Genomic DNA, 15,527 nt, shown 5'->3' on the forward strand with positions numbered 1-15,527 from the left:
AAGCACCCGCGGGGCAGCGCAGGGCTTCACGAGGGGGAAGGAGGAGCCTGACGGTGTCACCGGGATAGCTGGATGCCTTCCTGCACGTTAAGAGCAGTGACTGACGCTCCAACTCCATCCAGGACAGGCCACTAGGGCGTAAATTGGATTGAAAATCACATACACCAATATATTTGTATCCACGAGTTCACAGCGATACTAAAAGCCCCACATGTTAGTCGCCTTGGAGTCAGGATGTTCTTTTGAAAACTGGTAGGTAAAGAGAAGGAAGCAAGAATGTACCCTGCCCCGCCCCCCACCCCCACCCCGGCTCTGGATCTGCGCCTCTGGGGAAGGAAGTCAAGGAGGGCAAGCATCTCCTTAGGAAAGCATCCCAGCTACCCAGCCAGTCGCGACCACACGGAGGACCTGGAGGGCACCCCACCTAGCGAAGCGCGTCACAGAGAGACCCCCTGTATGACCTCACTCACACGTAGACTCTAAACAAGCCAAACTCAGAGAAACAGAGGACAGAAAGGCAGTTTCCAGGGCTGGGGCGGGAGGAGGGGATGGGGGATGTAGGTCAGAGGGCACAAGCCTCAAGTGATAAGATAACAAGTTCTGGATCTAATGCACAGCCTGGTGACCAGTCCACAATGCGCAGTTGCACACCCCAGGCCCTGCGGGCGCGGGAGGGGCTGGAGGCCAGAAACCCTCGAGGGAAAATCCCCGGAAGCACCGGCCCACAGGACCAGGTTGCAAGGCGCTAGTGAGACTCTGCTTCTGGAGAGAAAAAGGGACAGCCAAGTGGGCAGGTGGTCTTGGCAACCGGAAAACGGAGCGGAGGAGAAAGGGGGAGACAGAAACCCTGAGACAGAGGAGAGGCCGCCCCTTCACGGCTCGACGCCAGGCAGGGGGGCCCCCACGCTCCGGACTTCGCTGGACGGACAGAAGAGGGCGCCGTGGAGCTAGGAATCCTACCCATGCCGACACCACGGGGACAAGCCAGAGGAAGTGCAAGTCCCTACAAAGCTGCTGTGAACAAGTCGGCAAAAATGTACCCATCCCACCCCAGGAAAAGGCCCTCCGCCCCTGAGAAAGAATCACCAAGCAGCACAGAATTACAAGCCGACATTGCAAACAGAGTTAAACACACTCAAACGAGCATCGAGGTGATGAAAAAACACTTGGAATGAGAAACACAAAACTAAACTAGAAATGGACCCAAAAGAGAGAAAGGAAAGTGCTGACTAGCCTCAGGAAAGAAATGGGAGAAAAAGACAAAATCATCACAGAGAAGAAGAGCAACTTACAAAGTGCCCAAAGGGAGAATCAGCTTCAAGGAAACTTCAGCAGGAAAGTGAAAACAGCGTCCTGAAGAGAGCAGGGGAGAAAGGAGTGAACGGGGCCGACAGGCGGCAACAGAAGAACATCTGCCACCACGGGCCCCAGAGAAGAAGAGCGAAACCATGGACCAGAACTAATACTTAAAATCATAACCCAAGAAAACTTTCCAAAAATAGGAAAAGACCCGAACTCACACACGGAAGGGCTTACTGAGCACCTGAGAAAACTAACCCAAAGCAATTGACTCCTGGACATATCCTAGTGAAACTACTAGATTTCAAAGGTAAAGACACCATCCTCCAGGTCCCCAGGAAACAAAATCAATGAGACCCTCACCAAACTTTCAGGACCAACATACAAGTCAAGGCAGCAGCAGAACAACCTTTACTGAAAACCTCAGTGAGATAAAGTGTAAGGCAAGGATTACATACATATCAGCCAACTGTCCTTCAAACATCAAAGCCAGAGAAAAACAGTTTTCCACATACAAAATCTGGTCAGGTCTGTCCCCATGAGCCCTTCATGAGGGATCTACTAGAACAGGGCCGGGCAAACGTTAACCTCAAGAGCCAGATAAAACGCTAGGCTCTGCAGGCCAGCAGTCTCCGCGGCAACGCCACTGGGCAGGTGTGGACAAGATGCTGTGTGAGTAGGCGTGGCCGCCCCCCAGGAACTTGATCCCAAACCAGGCAGCAGGCGGGATGGGCTGGGGGGCGGGGAGGTGGTGCTGACTCCTACTTAAAGCAGCAATGAGGATACCGCCTGCTGGAGCCCTCCACGCGTGTGGACCTAAAGCACACGTGGCACAGAATCCCATACGATGCCAACGTTTATAGATCGTACGTGAAGGAGCATAACGCTCACCAGAAGCAGGGGAAACCTTTGGCCCGTGTATCGAAACCTACAGCAACCACGTTAAAATAGTTCACAAAAGGCAAGAGGCCAAGAAGCAAATTTAAATAGAATGCAAAAAGAAAGAAAGAAAGAAAGAATCCAAAAAAAGCAGAAATGGAGAAACAAAGGGACAAACCAGGAGGTACAAACATGAAACAGATAATTAAACGGCTGACCCCAAATCAACTGTATCAATGGTCACGTTAAATGTGGATGGTCTGGGCCCACGCTGAGCAGTAGGGCTGCAGGGGCCCCCGTACGGACAGCGTGGAGGGTTCTGCGGGCGAGGGCGTGCGGGGTCCCACGTGGAAGGGAACGGGTGGAAGGACCCACGCGAAGCCTGGGAGGCCTCCTCAGCGACGGCAGGGGACCCCAGGGGGTGAAGAGCATGCGTGGTAACCAGACAGAACTCGTCAGGGAGACACACAACCACACGTGTGTACGTGGCCAGTAACAGAAACTCCCACTCACAGGAGCACACACACGCGTGCACACACACACACACACGTGCACACGTGCGCGCACGCTGCCCTAACAGACCGCACGGAACAGTCCAGGCTGCAGCTGCACGGCGCACCTGCTTCCGTGGCCCACTCACCAAGAAGGGTCATCGCTGGGCCACAGAATAAGCCCCCGTGCCTGCTGCCCTGGGCTCTCTGAGCGTCCACGTCCCTAGGCGCCTGCCTGGGACAGTCGCCATGCACAGGCCAGACACAGAGCAAGCACCAGACGGCATGTCAGTTCGACGCCACCACAAATGCTGCGGTGCCGGGACCGGCTGCGGGGATATATCCCCAGGCCCCGGGGCCGCGCAGTCATTCCCGCCCCAGACCCACACGCGCCAGTTCCGGCCCAGAGCTCTCTGGGCAGCTGAGGATGGAGCGGTTGGCCTTCCCCAGCCTCTGGGAAGGAGCTCTGGAACCTGAATGAGCCCAGACAGAGATCCCTTTGGGGCCGACGGCACGGACGCCTTGAGGATGGACAGGAAAGTCCCTCCAAGGTGCGGGCAGCTCGCTCGGGCCACGTCTGGTTGGGAGGAACTCAGGAAAGCGGGAACTGGACGGCGCAGAGGGCTCCAGGCCCCCGGGAGGGTCGGTGTCTGGCGCCTCCGCCCACCGGGGCTCTAGCTTGGCTCCCACCCTGCCCACCTGGGACAAGGTCACTGCCCAAACTGCACACGTGCTCGGCCAAAATTCTTTACCAGAAAATGGAGCTTCTGCGAACTTTAGGGAAAAAGGAGGCAACTGATAAAAATAGGTGGGTTCATTCATAGGGAGGCTCAAGAAAAATATTTTGGAAAAGTGCGAAGTAGAAATTTTGGCAAGGAAGAGCCTAGGAAATCAAAAAAAAACAAAAAGTACACACCATGCGGCCAAAAAGCAGCCCCTTCCTCATGCTGTGCAGGTGGCCTAGTGAGAGGGCGGCCCTCGGCTCCCAGAACCAGGAGAGCAGCCCTGCCATTCCCCTCCCCCCCCCACTAAAAATAGAAACAGCCAGGCCTGGTTAGGCTTTCTCCAAAGAGAAGTATCTGAGTGACCTAAAAAGGAATTACATCCTACAAACAACCCAGTGGAAGCCGGGAGAGCCAAGATAAGGAGTCGAAAAGGGACAAAGGAATTCCTCCAGAGGAAAGATGGCTGCTATTTACCAACTACGCCTGAAAACACCCTGCGGACAACGTCTGCCCACCCTTGGCCTGGGCAGGCGGGGGTGTCCTCTGGACACCCAGACTGCCCCCGCTCTGCCCCAGGGCTGCGCTGGGACTGGCTGTGGATGGAGGCTGGGTGCCTGCCCCCAGGAGGCCCAGACTCAGCTCCTGGTGCCCTGACGGGGCGCCGTCCCAGAGCCCAGGCCCCACAGCAGCCGCCGGCCAGCACCCAGGACACCGCGAGTTTCTGTGACCTCACCAGCGGGCAGGGGGCCTGGCCGTCCGATCAGCGAGGTTGTCTCCCTGGCCCCGTGTGAGGCAGGAGGGCCGCTCCGCGTCCCTGGGGTGCGTGCGGGCCTGGCCGTCCAGCCCAAAGTGCAGGGCTGGGGCTTTCTTAGTGCAGCCACTGGCCGTGGCACCTACAGGCACGCTGGACCGCCGACTGCACAGCTGAAGCAGCATCCAGCAGGCAGGGCAAGCCACTGCTTTACACCAGATCCAGACACCTGGACACGAGACTGCTCCTTTTAAAGAGGCAGAAATATGGAGCTTGGTTGACTCCTAACAAAACCTGTTGCTTTGGGACGTCAGAGTTGTATATGAATGGATTGATTCTAATTTAAAAAGCAGTCTTCCCCAACCAAGGGAAGCAGGACCAAAGCGGGTGCTGGGCAGACACGCGAGGCCACCGGCCGCCCCGCACGCGCCCACCCGGCTTTCCACATTGACCGTAGGGGCAGCTGGTGGCCACAGACTCCTGGGCACAGCACAAGATGCCTTGGAATCCCTTCTGGAACCCTCCTTCCTGAAGCCGGCCCATGTTCCTCGGAGCCATGTGCAGCACACAGGGGACTGTGATCACCGTCTAAAAGAGTCCAGATGAGCCCCCACCCCCGCCCCGGCCTTTAATCACAGTGGCTTTCCCCCAGCCCCCAGCCGCCCCCTAAAGACTGTCTCTTCCCTGGGACCCCATTCCACAGGGACCCTGAACCCTGAGGAGGCGGCCTCCAGAGTCCCGGCCCACAGGCCCCCCGCCCTGCACCCATCTGCTCTCCCTGCCGGGGCTCCAAGCCTCTCCCAGTTGCCACGTGGTCCCTGCGCTGGGGTCCCGGGTGCCCGAGTGAGCCCAGTCCCCCCAGGTCCTCAGGCCCCGCCCCTCCGGCCGGCCCCGCCCCTCCGGCCGGCCTGCATCCACCTCTTCTTCCCGCCCGCTCTCCTCCCCACCTCAGAATCCCCGTGTCCTCGCCTCCTCCTCCTCTGTCCTCGGTCAGGGAGGCCACCTGACCCCCTTCCAACCCGGGGCCTGACTCCCACCAACTACCCCGACTCCCACCAACTACCCCCCGCCCCGCCCCCGCCGCCTCCCTCTGCCTGCTCTGCGGCCCCCGCGCCCCCAGCACCGCGTCTCCCAGCTCAGGGGACTTTGGAATCACAGCGACGGGCGCCCTCCTGTTAATGCAACCCGGCAGGTCTCTGAACCAAACCTCCTTTCCTCATGTGGGAAACAGAGTTTCGCAGTCTGAGCCCGTCGCAGGAGTGAAAGGCCGCAAGCGCCCGCCACGCGGCAGCTACGACTAAAGGAAACGGGCCGGAGGAACGTGACACACGGGTCGCCTGGAGTCCTGCGGCCCGTTGTTCCCACGCGTGTGGACTTAACGCAGGTGCCTTCGCCTCGTTACAGCGAGCAGCACAACGAACCCGCTGCCCCATCACTGAAAGTCCATCACACCCGACCAGTCGCTGAGCTGTGGGGCCCTGTGGGCGTGAGCCCCCCCAGTGTCCACCTCAGAGGGGGTCCCGGGGTCAGGGGTCAGAGCACTTTCCAGAAGGGCAGCCTGGACACACCGGTGCCACCACGTCAGTGGGCTCCGAGGGGGGTGGGCCTGCGTCCCAGTATCAGGGGCAAAAAATGCAGCCACGCCGACACCAGCGAGCGAGTGGTTCTTCAAGGGCCAATGAGGATTCTCCGCTGGGGCACCACTGGGTCCCCCGGAGCCGCCGTGCTGTGCCTCGCTCGCCGTGAGGATGAGCCGGCGTCCACGGGCACAGCACGGGCGGGCGACGTCTGCAGCCTGTCACCAGCTCTGTGTCTCTGTAAAGAACCTCAAACGCTGATGCATAGGGTGAGGCCGGGCACGGGGCGAGGGGGGCAGCTGCAGACCCGCGGCGGCCGAGCCTACAGCAGGGGCGGGGGGAGAACTGGCACTTCCTGCGCCCCCAGCGCCACCCAGAATCCGAGCAGGGCCCTGCCCCCGGCCTCGCCTCCTCCAGGCCCCCGTCCTTCCTGTAGGAGTGTGTCGTTCCTGTCCCCACGAGCCACATTAGCGGATCAGGGCACGCGCCGGAGTCTAGCTCGCAGAGGACGACAAGGAAAGCGGCGCAAACACCGCCTCAGGTTTCGGGCAAACATACGTGTCCACGTCAGGTGGGTAAACAGGGTGGGAATCTCGGGTCACGTGGTGGGCATGTGCTGACTTCACAGAAATGGACAGACAGGCTTTCCCACGGTGGCCTCGCTATCCTGCAATCCTGCCAGTAGGCTCCGCACGCGCTGCATCCTTGTCAACACAGGACGTGGTCAGGGTTCTGTTAATTGTATCCAGTCTGACACATACGAACTGATATCTCACTGTGGTTTTAATTTGCATTTCCTGAAAGACTAGTGATGTTGAGCACCTTTTCACACGTTTACCATTTGTGTATCTTCTTCCGTAAAGTGTCTATTCAAATCCTTTGCTCGTTTGTAAACTGGGTTCCCTGCTTTCTTATTATTGACTTTTGAGAGTGCCTTGCACTTTCTGGATACAAGCCCTTCATCAAATGTGACTTACAAGTATCCTCCCACATCTGGGGTGCCTTTTCATTCCTCTAACAGTGTCTGACAAAGAGCAAAAGTTCCTAATTATGCAAAGTTCTAATTTATCAGCATTTTCCTTTTAAGACTTGGTGCTTTTGGTGTTGTATCTAAGAAATCGTTGCCTAACCAAGCTCATAAAGATTTGGGAGGGGACGGGGTAGGGGGGACTTAGAGCTAAATTTATGTCTGTTTGTTTAATGTACATTTCAGGTGTGCCGCATTGTAATCTGACACCTGTATACACTACAGAGTGCTCACCACCACAAGTCTAGTTGCCATGCACAGATTTTTTTTTTTTTTTTCCGTACGCGGGCCTCTCACTGCCATGGCCTCTCCCGTTGCGGAGCACAGGCTCCGGATGCGCAGGCTCAGCGGCCATGGCTCACGGGCCCAGCCGCTCCGCGGCAAGTGGGATTCTCCCGGACCGGGGCACAAACCCATGTCCCCTGCATCGGCAGGCGGACTCTCAACCACCGCACCACCAGGGAAGCTCCATCAACAAAATTTTGTCTTAAGTTTTCTTCTAGAAATTTCACAATTTTAACTTTCACATTTAAGTCTACAACGTATTTTAATTTTTGTGTATGGTGCGAAGTATGGAAAAAAATTTTTTTTGCAAATGGATGTCTGATTGGTCCAGCACCATTTGTTGAAAAGACTGTCCCTTATCTAATGAATAGCCTTTTTAGCCTTTGTCAATCACTTAGACATGTTTGTGGGTCTGTTTCTGCATCTCTTTTCTGTTCCACTAATCCATATCTCTGTCCTTTTCCCAAAAGCACACTGTCTTGATTGCAGTAGCTTTGTAGTAAGTCTTGAAATCAGAAAGTGTGACTCCTTAAACTTAACTGTTTTTTTTCCAACACTGTTTTGGCTATTCTAGTTCCTTTGCTCTGCCATACACATTTTACATTTTAGAATCACCTTGCAGTCTTCTACCAAAATGTCCTGCAGAGATTTTGATTGGAACTGCAAAACCAGTGGATCAATTAGTGGAGTTAACATGTTAACATAATTGAGTCTTGCAGTCCATGAACATGGTACACCTCTCCATTTCCTTGTATCTTCCCTGATTTCTTTCATCAGTGTTTTATGTTTTCAGTGTACAGACATTCACATATTTCATTAGCTTTATATCCAAGTATTTCATTTTGGTGCTACTGTACGTGATCATATCTAACAGGAAAAGATGTTTTCAAATTGATCTTGTATGTTGCAAACCAAATAAGTTGACTTATATTTGTAATAGTAAAGTTTCTGTGGATTCCTCATGATTTCCAGTCATGCCTTCGGCCCAGACACGGTCTAACCTCCTCCTTTCAGATCTGTGTGGCTCTATTTCCTTCCTTGCCTGGCGGCGCTGGCTAGGACCTTCACTGCCACACTGAACAGAGAGGTGAAACCAGGCATCCGTACTCTACTCCCACTCCCGAGGCAAAACAGCATCGCATCAGCTGTGGGCTTGGTGGTGCCCTTTACAGAAGCTCCTGCGCAAGCTCCTCTCTATTCTTAGTTTGCTGGGAGTTTGCATGAGAGATGGTTGTAGAATTTTGGCAAATGCTTTTTGTGCATCTACCAAGATAATCATGTGGTTTGTCTTCCTCAGTCGGTTGACATGGGTAATCTTATTTATTAATCTTGTATGTTAACGCCAGGCTTGTGTTCCTTGGTACTAATGCATTAACTTTTTGATATGTTGCTGTTTATACGCATGCTTGTGTCACTTGTATCTATCTATATCTATATCTATATCTATCTATCTATCTATCTATCTATCTATCTATCTATATATATATATAGTTTCATATATTCGATTTGCTAAAGTTCCATGAATTTTGGCATTTACTCCATGGGGGATACGGATCTATCTCTTTATTCTGTGGCGCCTTTGTCTGCCCTTGCTGTCAGGGCACTGCTTGCATCACAGGATGAGTTAGGAAGCATCGCCCATGCTTTAGTCTTCTTGAAAAGTTTCTGTAGAATTGTTATTGTTTCTTGCTTAAATGTTTGACAGAATTCGTCAGTGAAACCATCTGGTCCTAGAGAGTTTTTTTTGTAGGAAAGTGTTTAGCAGAATTTTAATTTAATAGAGAGCTCATTTATTTCTTCTTGACTTAGCTCTGATCCTTTGTTTTTCCAAAAACATCTTCCTTTCATATAAGTGTCCAAATTTATTGGCAAAAAGTTGTTCATGATATTTCCCTTACTATCTTTTTATTGTCTGCAGGATTTTTAGTGATGATTCCCCAATGTCAAATTTCTAAAATTGGCCACTCTTGTCTTCTCCTTTCAGAAACGACATATAGAAGAACAAATTAAACCCAAAGTGATGAAAAGAAAGGAAAACATAAGGAGCAGAAATCAGTGAAAGAGAAAACAGAAAACAACATTGGCGTGATCAATAAAACCAAAAGCAGGTTCTCCAAGGTCAATAAAACTGATAAACCTCTAGCCATACCGTTGACTGACTTTTCTCCTCTTTAAGGGTCCTATTTCCCTGCTTCTTTGCCTGCGTGGTCATTTTTTATTGGTTGTAAACCATCAAATTGTAAATTTTGTCTTGCTGGACACTAGCCTGGAAGTTCTCTCTGGCTGTAAACTGGGGTGAGTACAGGCTCCCTTCTCATCCCCTCAGTCCTCCTGCCTGCTGCTTGAGGTCTGAAAACTACTGTTTCATATATGTTTTCTGGTCTTAATTTGTTTAAGGCAGGAGGATACATTTGGTACCTGTTTCTCCATGTTAGCTGAAAGCAGATATTACTCATCCCATTATTCTTTAAGTTATTGTCAGGGAAAATCGTGAAAGACCTTCAAATGGGCATAAAAGATTAGAGGTGCCCTGTCCCTGTTCGGGTTATCTCTGTCTTTAATGATCTCTGAGCTGTTTTACAGTTCTGTGAATTCTAAACACCAGCAGTGATGCAAAGATTCTTGACCTCAAGAACGCCAGTGTCGGGCTTCCCTGGTGGCACAGTGGTTAAGAATCCGCCTGCCAATGCAGGGGACACAGGTTCGAGCTCTGGTCCGGGAAGATCCCACATGCCGCAGAGCAACTAAGCCCGTGCGCCACAACTACTGAGCCTGCGCTCTAGATCCCGCGAGCAGAGCTACTGAGCCCGCGTGCCACAACTACTAAAGCCCACATGCCTATAGCCCGTGCTCTGCAACAAGAGAAGCCACAGCAATGAGAAGCCCGCGCACTGCAACGAAGACCCAACATAGCAATCAATCAATCAATCAATAAATATATATATATATATATTTTTTTTAAGAACACCAGTGTCTGGTGGCACACAGCTCATTCCTGGCCAGTCCTGCATCCCTTCTGCAAAGTCATCTCAGCGCCGCAGACAGGAGAGCCCACATGTTTGCTCTTTGGATTCTTCTTTGAACCAGTTCCAACATCTTACTGGATCTCTCATTAGTAAATAACAAATATTTATTATCTCAATGAAAAATCATCAATACTGGCTCATTTTTCATGTTTGGATGTGAACCAGCATCATACCTGTTTTATAATTTATCTATAGCATCACTATAAACTTAAAACAAGCTAAGGGCCATCGATAGAAAAATGACTTTAAAACATGATGGCCTATCCATCCATTTGATGAAATACCCTGAAGCCACTAAAAGAGAGAGTGTATATTAATCTACATAGAAAGATTTCCCAGTTTACCAAACAAAGAGTAAGCTGTCCAAGTGTGCTGACCTGCGACTGGCTAAGGAGGTACCTTTTCCCCAGGACACACAGACATTAGACATGAGGGTGTGGCATCAAGCAGAGGCAGACTGGGGGTGGGGACACTCATGTATCCTCCTCTGCTTTGTGCTGTTTCCTCACTGCTGTTCAGCTGAGAGCTGAGACACATCACGTGCAGACACGCTCCAGGCTCCAGGGACGCAGCAGCAGGACGCACCCTGCCCCAAGTGCGCCGCCTCTGTAAACTGGAAAGTTGAAGTCGACCTCCCGCCAACCCAGCCTGCAGTCGCTAGGATTAGTGACCATCAGAGGCAGAATGGCTGTGCCTGCCCGTCCTCAGGCCTGGCTGCAGCCTCGTCCAGGGCCTTCCTGAGGACCCTGCGAGCAGGTTCCTGCAGCCCAGCCCAGGGCGGCCCTAGGCCACCCTGGGCTGTTTCCGGCTGTACATCAGCAGCACCGTGGAAGTTCCCGAGGGCGGGGTGTCTGGCCCACTCCCCTCTGGCCCCCAGCACCCTGCACGGTGGCTGGCACCTCCCAAGCCATGGTCTCTTCCTCTTTGTATACCGGCACTTATCCCATGGTGGCCCCCAACCTAATCACCTCACAAAGGACCCGCCTCGAATGCCATCACCTTGGGGATGAGGCTTCAGCATATGAATTTGGGGGCAGGGGACACAAACATCCAGGCCACGGCAGAGGTGGAGGCTGCATTTGCAGAATACAAGTTCAGATAGTGATGAATCCACAGAGCAAGATAAGGTTGGGGGAGGCCAAGAGGGTGACCGGGAGGGGCCTCTCCGAGGGGCAGCAACCACAGGACTAGGAGAGTGGGGCGGGGGAGCAAGGGCAGAGGCCCAAACCCCAGGCATGCCTGGGAACAGAGCAGGGACGGAAGGAGGCAGCGGGGTGAGTGGGGCCGCCTGGAGGCCCCGCGTGGACCCTGGGCCCTCAGCCCGGGAGACAGGAAGCAGGAGGGCAGCAGGACCTGGGCTCCATTGGCAGGGCACTGTGCTGCTCACAGAGAAAGGACGGGTGTGTGGCGGCCCCGAGGGAGATTCCTGAGGGACCACGAAGGGGGCTGGCAAGGCTGCCGCTGGCCTGGAAGTGGGTGAGGCGATGGTTCCAGGAGTCTGAGGCCTGGGGAGAGGTCAGAGCTGGGATGGGCACAGAGCGCAGGGAAGCATGGGGAGGCCAGCAGGTGTGAGGCCAGGCTCTGCGTCTTCTGGAAGGCTGACCACCCTCTCTGGTGCCGTGGCCATGTTCGGCACAGAGCACACGAACATCTGAGATCAGAACTGAGGGTGGGAACACAAACGGTATTTCCTCCTGCCTCCTGCATTTCTACGGTGACCAAGTTTGACAAAAAAGCAAAAATTATTCCAAGGGGTCTAGAAAACATGAAGGTTGTATTCAGTTCTCCTGTTTATAAAAGCAGGTCATTAAAAAGCTACTTTGAAAAATATCATAACTGCATAAGAGAAACTCTAGGATTTTTTTAAAAAAGTACAGCCACGCAACACCCCGTGTCTCAAGGCCCTGCCCCCTGGGCCCTGGGCCAGCGCCGGCCTTGCTCTGGGTGGGGCTGCTCGGCTTCTCGACCCACCGCTGCTGGGCTGCGGGCAGGGGGCTGAGCATTCCACTGACCAAGTCGGCCCAAGAAAGGCAGGGGGGGCTTGTGTTAAAACCTTACTCTTAAGAATTGCCACTGAAAGTTCTTCCCCTGAAGAGGCTTCTGCTCGCAAACCGGGAAGAACGTCCCGCAGCTCTCATCACTCCTCCGTTCTATTCCCTTTGCCAAGGCGGAGTGTTCCAGAAAGGACGCAGGCGCCCTGCACACCGACCTCGAGAGAAGCACCAAGCTGCTTGCCCGCCGGTCGGGCTCTGGTTCCGGAAACAGCCCGACACGGCTGAGTGTGCAGCCAGGAGGCTCAGAAAGGAGGAGGTCTGTGTTTCCTGGGGGTCAGAGTTCACAAAAAGTGGAGCCGCCGCCCTCTGAACTCACCCCCAGACCACCGGCTACTTACTGTCCTAACTGCACCGAGGCTCCAGGTCATCAGTAAAACAGGAGGGAAAAGGAAGGCTGGATGTGAGCCCCGCGCCTTCAGTCTGGGGCCTGTCAAGTCGGCGTCTCACGCCGGCTCCCCGTGACCACTCCCAGGGGCCTCTCACCGAGGGCAGCCCAGCGCCCAAACAGGCCTCCCACTTGCATCCTTGAGGCCGTCACTGCCAAGACTCCTCCCAGCCCAGAGCCAGGCCCGCTACCCACCACATCTCACACCCTGTGCTCCTCGGGCACTGCAGCAATGAAGACCCAACACAGCAATCAATCAATCAATCAATCAATCAATCAATCAATGAAAATGAAAAACAAATGAACAAACATGACAGCTGTTCTGGCCGAAACTAACACAGACCAGGGAACAGACAGAGCTGGACGGATGGCTCCGGCCACACACCAGGGCCTCTCACTCCACGGCCACAGGCAGAGGGAGCCGCTGGAGGCAGACCGCGCCCCCGAGGTGAGCCCTCGACCAGGAAGGTGGTCTCGCCCTGCCCCCTCGGACAGCTGCCTGCTTGGAGCTGACGCAACGGCTCTGCCAGGCCAGGCTTCGGCCGGGGCCCTGAGGTCAACTCTCCACCTGGGCAGGGCAGAATGTGGGGAAGGAAGAGCTCAGAACCCCCAGGTGATGGGGAAACGAGCCCCACTCACTACCACAGCCCCCCCCACCACGGCCTCCTGCCAACCCCACCCTCTGGGGCCTCAGATGCTCCCCAGGGACCCACCTGCCCTCCCAGCCGAGACCACCGCCTGCCTCCAAATAGCCCAGGCAGACACACCTCACTGGACTCTTCCCTCTGGATCCGGCTGCATCTCCAGAGCGGGAGCAGGACCCGCACCCCACCCCCATCCCCACCCCCATCCCCACCAGTGGCCTGAGCATCTGGTGGGGTCAGGCGTGGGCAGCTCAGACCAACAGACTTGACAGGTGGCCACCCCCCAGTGCCAGCAGGGACGGCAGGAGCCCAGGGCTGCCCAGTGGCCCACGTGTCCCGCATGGGATGGTCAGGACACCGAGCGCCCCCGAGGGGACCCACCAGGTGCCACCCCTCAGCCCCTGGGGTCTCAGCAGCCCCGAGGCCGGCCCCCAATATCCGCACTTCCTCCTGTTCACAGAATACACGTGCTGGGCTCGTCACACACTGTCCCTACCCCGGGCTCTGCGGGCTGCGGTCACACTGGCCTCCTGGCGGCCCACAGTCAGCCTGCAGCCCCACTGAGCGGGATGCCCTACTCGCCCACCAGCTCCCAGAGTGGCCTCTCAACGCCCCGTCAGGTTCCCACGTGCTCCGCCAAGGACGCTGATACTGCGAGGCTGGTCCTCGTTGGGGGACGTCTGAGCTGGTCCTGGCTGTGCTCCTTGCCTGTCCCCGTGGAGCACAGGCTCCAGAAGCAGAGTCCTCTGTCGTCCCTCCAGAGCAGCCCCCCGGCATCCAGGACAGAACTGACCACAGATGAGGGGCCCAACCAACAGCTGCTCCACGGAAGGTGCCGGGCACTAGCAGCTCGTCCCGACAGGCTTCCCCCAGAGCCTCCGGCCAGTGTCCACCTGCCAGCCAGTCACCGTGCTTTCTGCCCAGAACCTAGGGTGCCCCGAAAGGCACCTAAATGTCCCCACCAGCTTTCGACAGCCTCCCCTCCAACAACCAGAGACCCCGGCCGGGGTGGGGGCATCTGAGAAGGGAGGGGCCTCCGAGGAGGAACCGGGAAGTGGATGGGGCCCCCCGGCTGCCCGCGCGAGGCCACAGGACGAATCGTGATCTCTCGCAGTGTGAGCCGCTCCCCTCCCGTGGGCCCGGCCGCCACAGGGCTCTTACCTGATAGAATTCCCGCAGCCAGTTCTTCTGGAGGTTTTCTGGCTGTAAATTAAGAAGAAAAGACAGTCAGGCCAGTGACACAGCCCTGACGTCCACGAGCAGACGCCAATGTGATGGCCTATCTGCCGTCCTCACCATGGGGGCTAGGGCGTGACACGGGGTGGAGGACACCCTGCTCCACTCAGGAGACCCCACTCTGCACGGGGAGCTGGTCCACAGCTCGTCCAGGGAAAAGGACAAGCAAGGACAAGTCTCGCCTGGTGATGGGCAGGCACCACAGCCCTGGATCCAGAGCTGACCTCCAGCCCTGCTCTGTCCCCGGGGCGGTGGCGGGGGGCTTGGAGGGGCTGCCCGCAGCCAGGCGGGGGTGTCGGCAGGACCTAGTGGCAGGGGGCCCGGGACAGGCTCTGAGAACGTGGAAAGAGCCACGTGGCACCAAGTGCTGGTTTCGGGCTTGTGGACACCCCAGGACACAGCCAACACAGGGTGCCCGGTCCCTGAGAAAACAGGACGCCGCCTTTTCCCACACGGCCTGCCGGGGTCCTGGACCACCAGGCCAGCCAGCCAAGTGAGGGGCATGGTCCGACCCAACCCAACGTGGCCAAGGTGCTGAGAGGTCACGGAAGGCCTGGACAGGGACGGGAGACATGGCAGGGACGTACGTCCAGTGGGTGCAGAGTTTCAGACACGGGAGATGAAAAGTTCCTGAGATCTGGTGACATCAGTGTGAATGTCCCTGACACTGCTGGACCATGTTTAAGAACAGCGAAGATGATAAATCTAATGTTATGTGTTTTCTACCACAATTCAAAACAAAAAAAACAAAACCCCACCCACCACGCCTCAGGACTCAGACCCCTGATCCAAGCAGAGCTCTGGACGCCGAGGCTGTGGGCCTGGAGCCAGGGTCCGGGCTGACCACAGCTGGGCCCAAACGCGTCACCCACGGCCCAAGACACCAGAGTGCACGGCTGCCACACAGGGAGGTGCTGTCGCCCGCTGATGTTTCTGTGTGTCCCGAGGGCAGGAAGACTGAACTGCAGGCAGAGCAACGAACGAAGGGAAACACGGCTGGGAAACCAGAGCCTCGCAGACCACACAGGAGGGTGTGGAGGAGGCTCCGCACATCCGCCCAACAGAGACGGTGGCCAGAGTCCAGCCAGTGTGGGGCCTTCCAGTCTCCAAGGCCAAGTTCGGGGCCGGGGCCTAGCCTCCAGCCCCCA

The 15,527-nt window shown here is 55.5% G+C and overlaps 1 protein-coding gene across 5 annotated transcripts in view; it reads right to left on the reverse strand.

Annotated features, from left to right (window-relative positions):
• Positions 1 to 15,527, reverse strand: part of INPP5A (inositol polyphosphate-5-phosphatase A) — a 180,841-nt gene that overhangs the window by 104,613 nt on the left and 60,701 nt on the right. For all 5 annotated transcript variants that reach the window (XM_060098390.1, XM_060098388.1, XM_060098392.1 and 2 more), the window contains exon 2: positions 14,305 to 14,346. In XM_060098390.1, coding sequence (XP_059954373.1) covers positions 14,305 to 14,346 — 42 coding nt within the window. The remainder of the gene's footprint in view (positions 1 to 14,304; positions 14,347 to 15,527) is intronic.

The sequence above is a fragment of the Mesoplodon densirostris genome, chromosome 1 (assembly GCF_025265405.1).
Source record: "Mesoplodon densirostris isolate mMesDen1 chromosome 1, mMesDen1 primary haplotype, whole genome shotgun sequence".
NCBI lineage: Eukaryota > Metazoa > Chordata > Mammalia > Artiodactyla > Ziphiidae > Mesoplodon > Mesoplodon densirostris.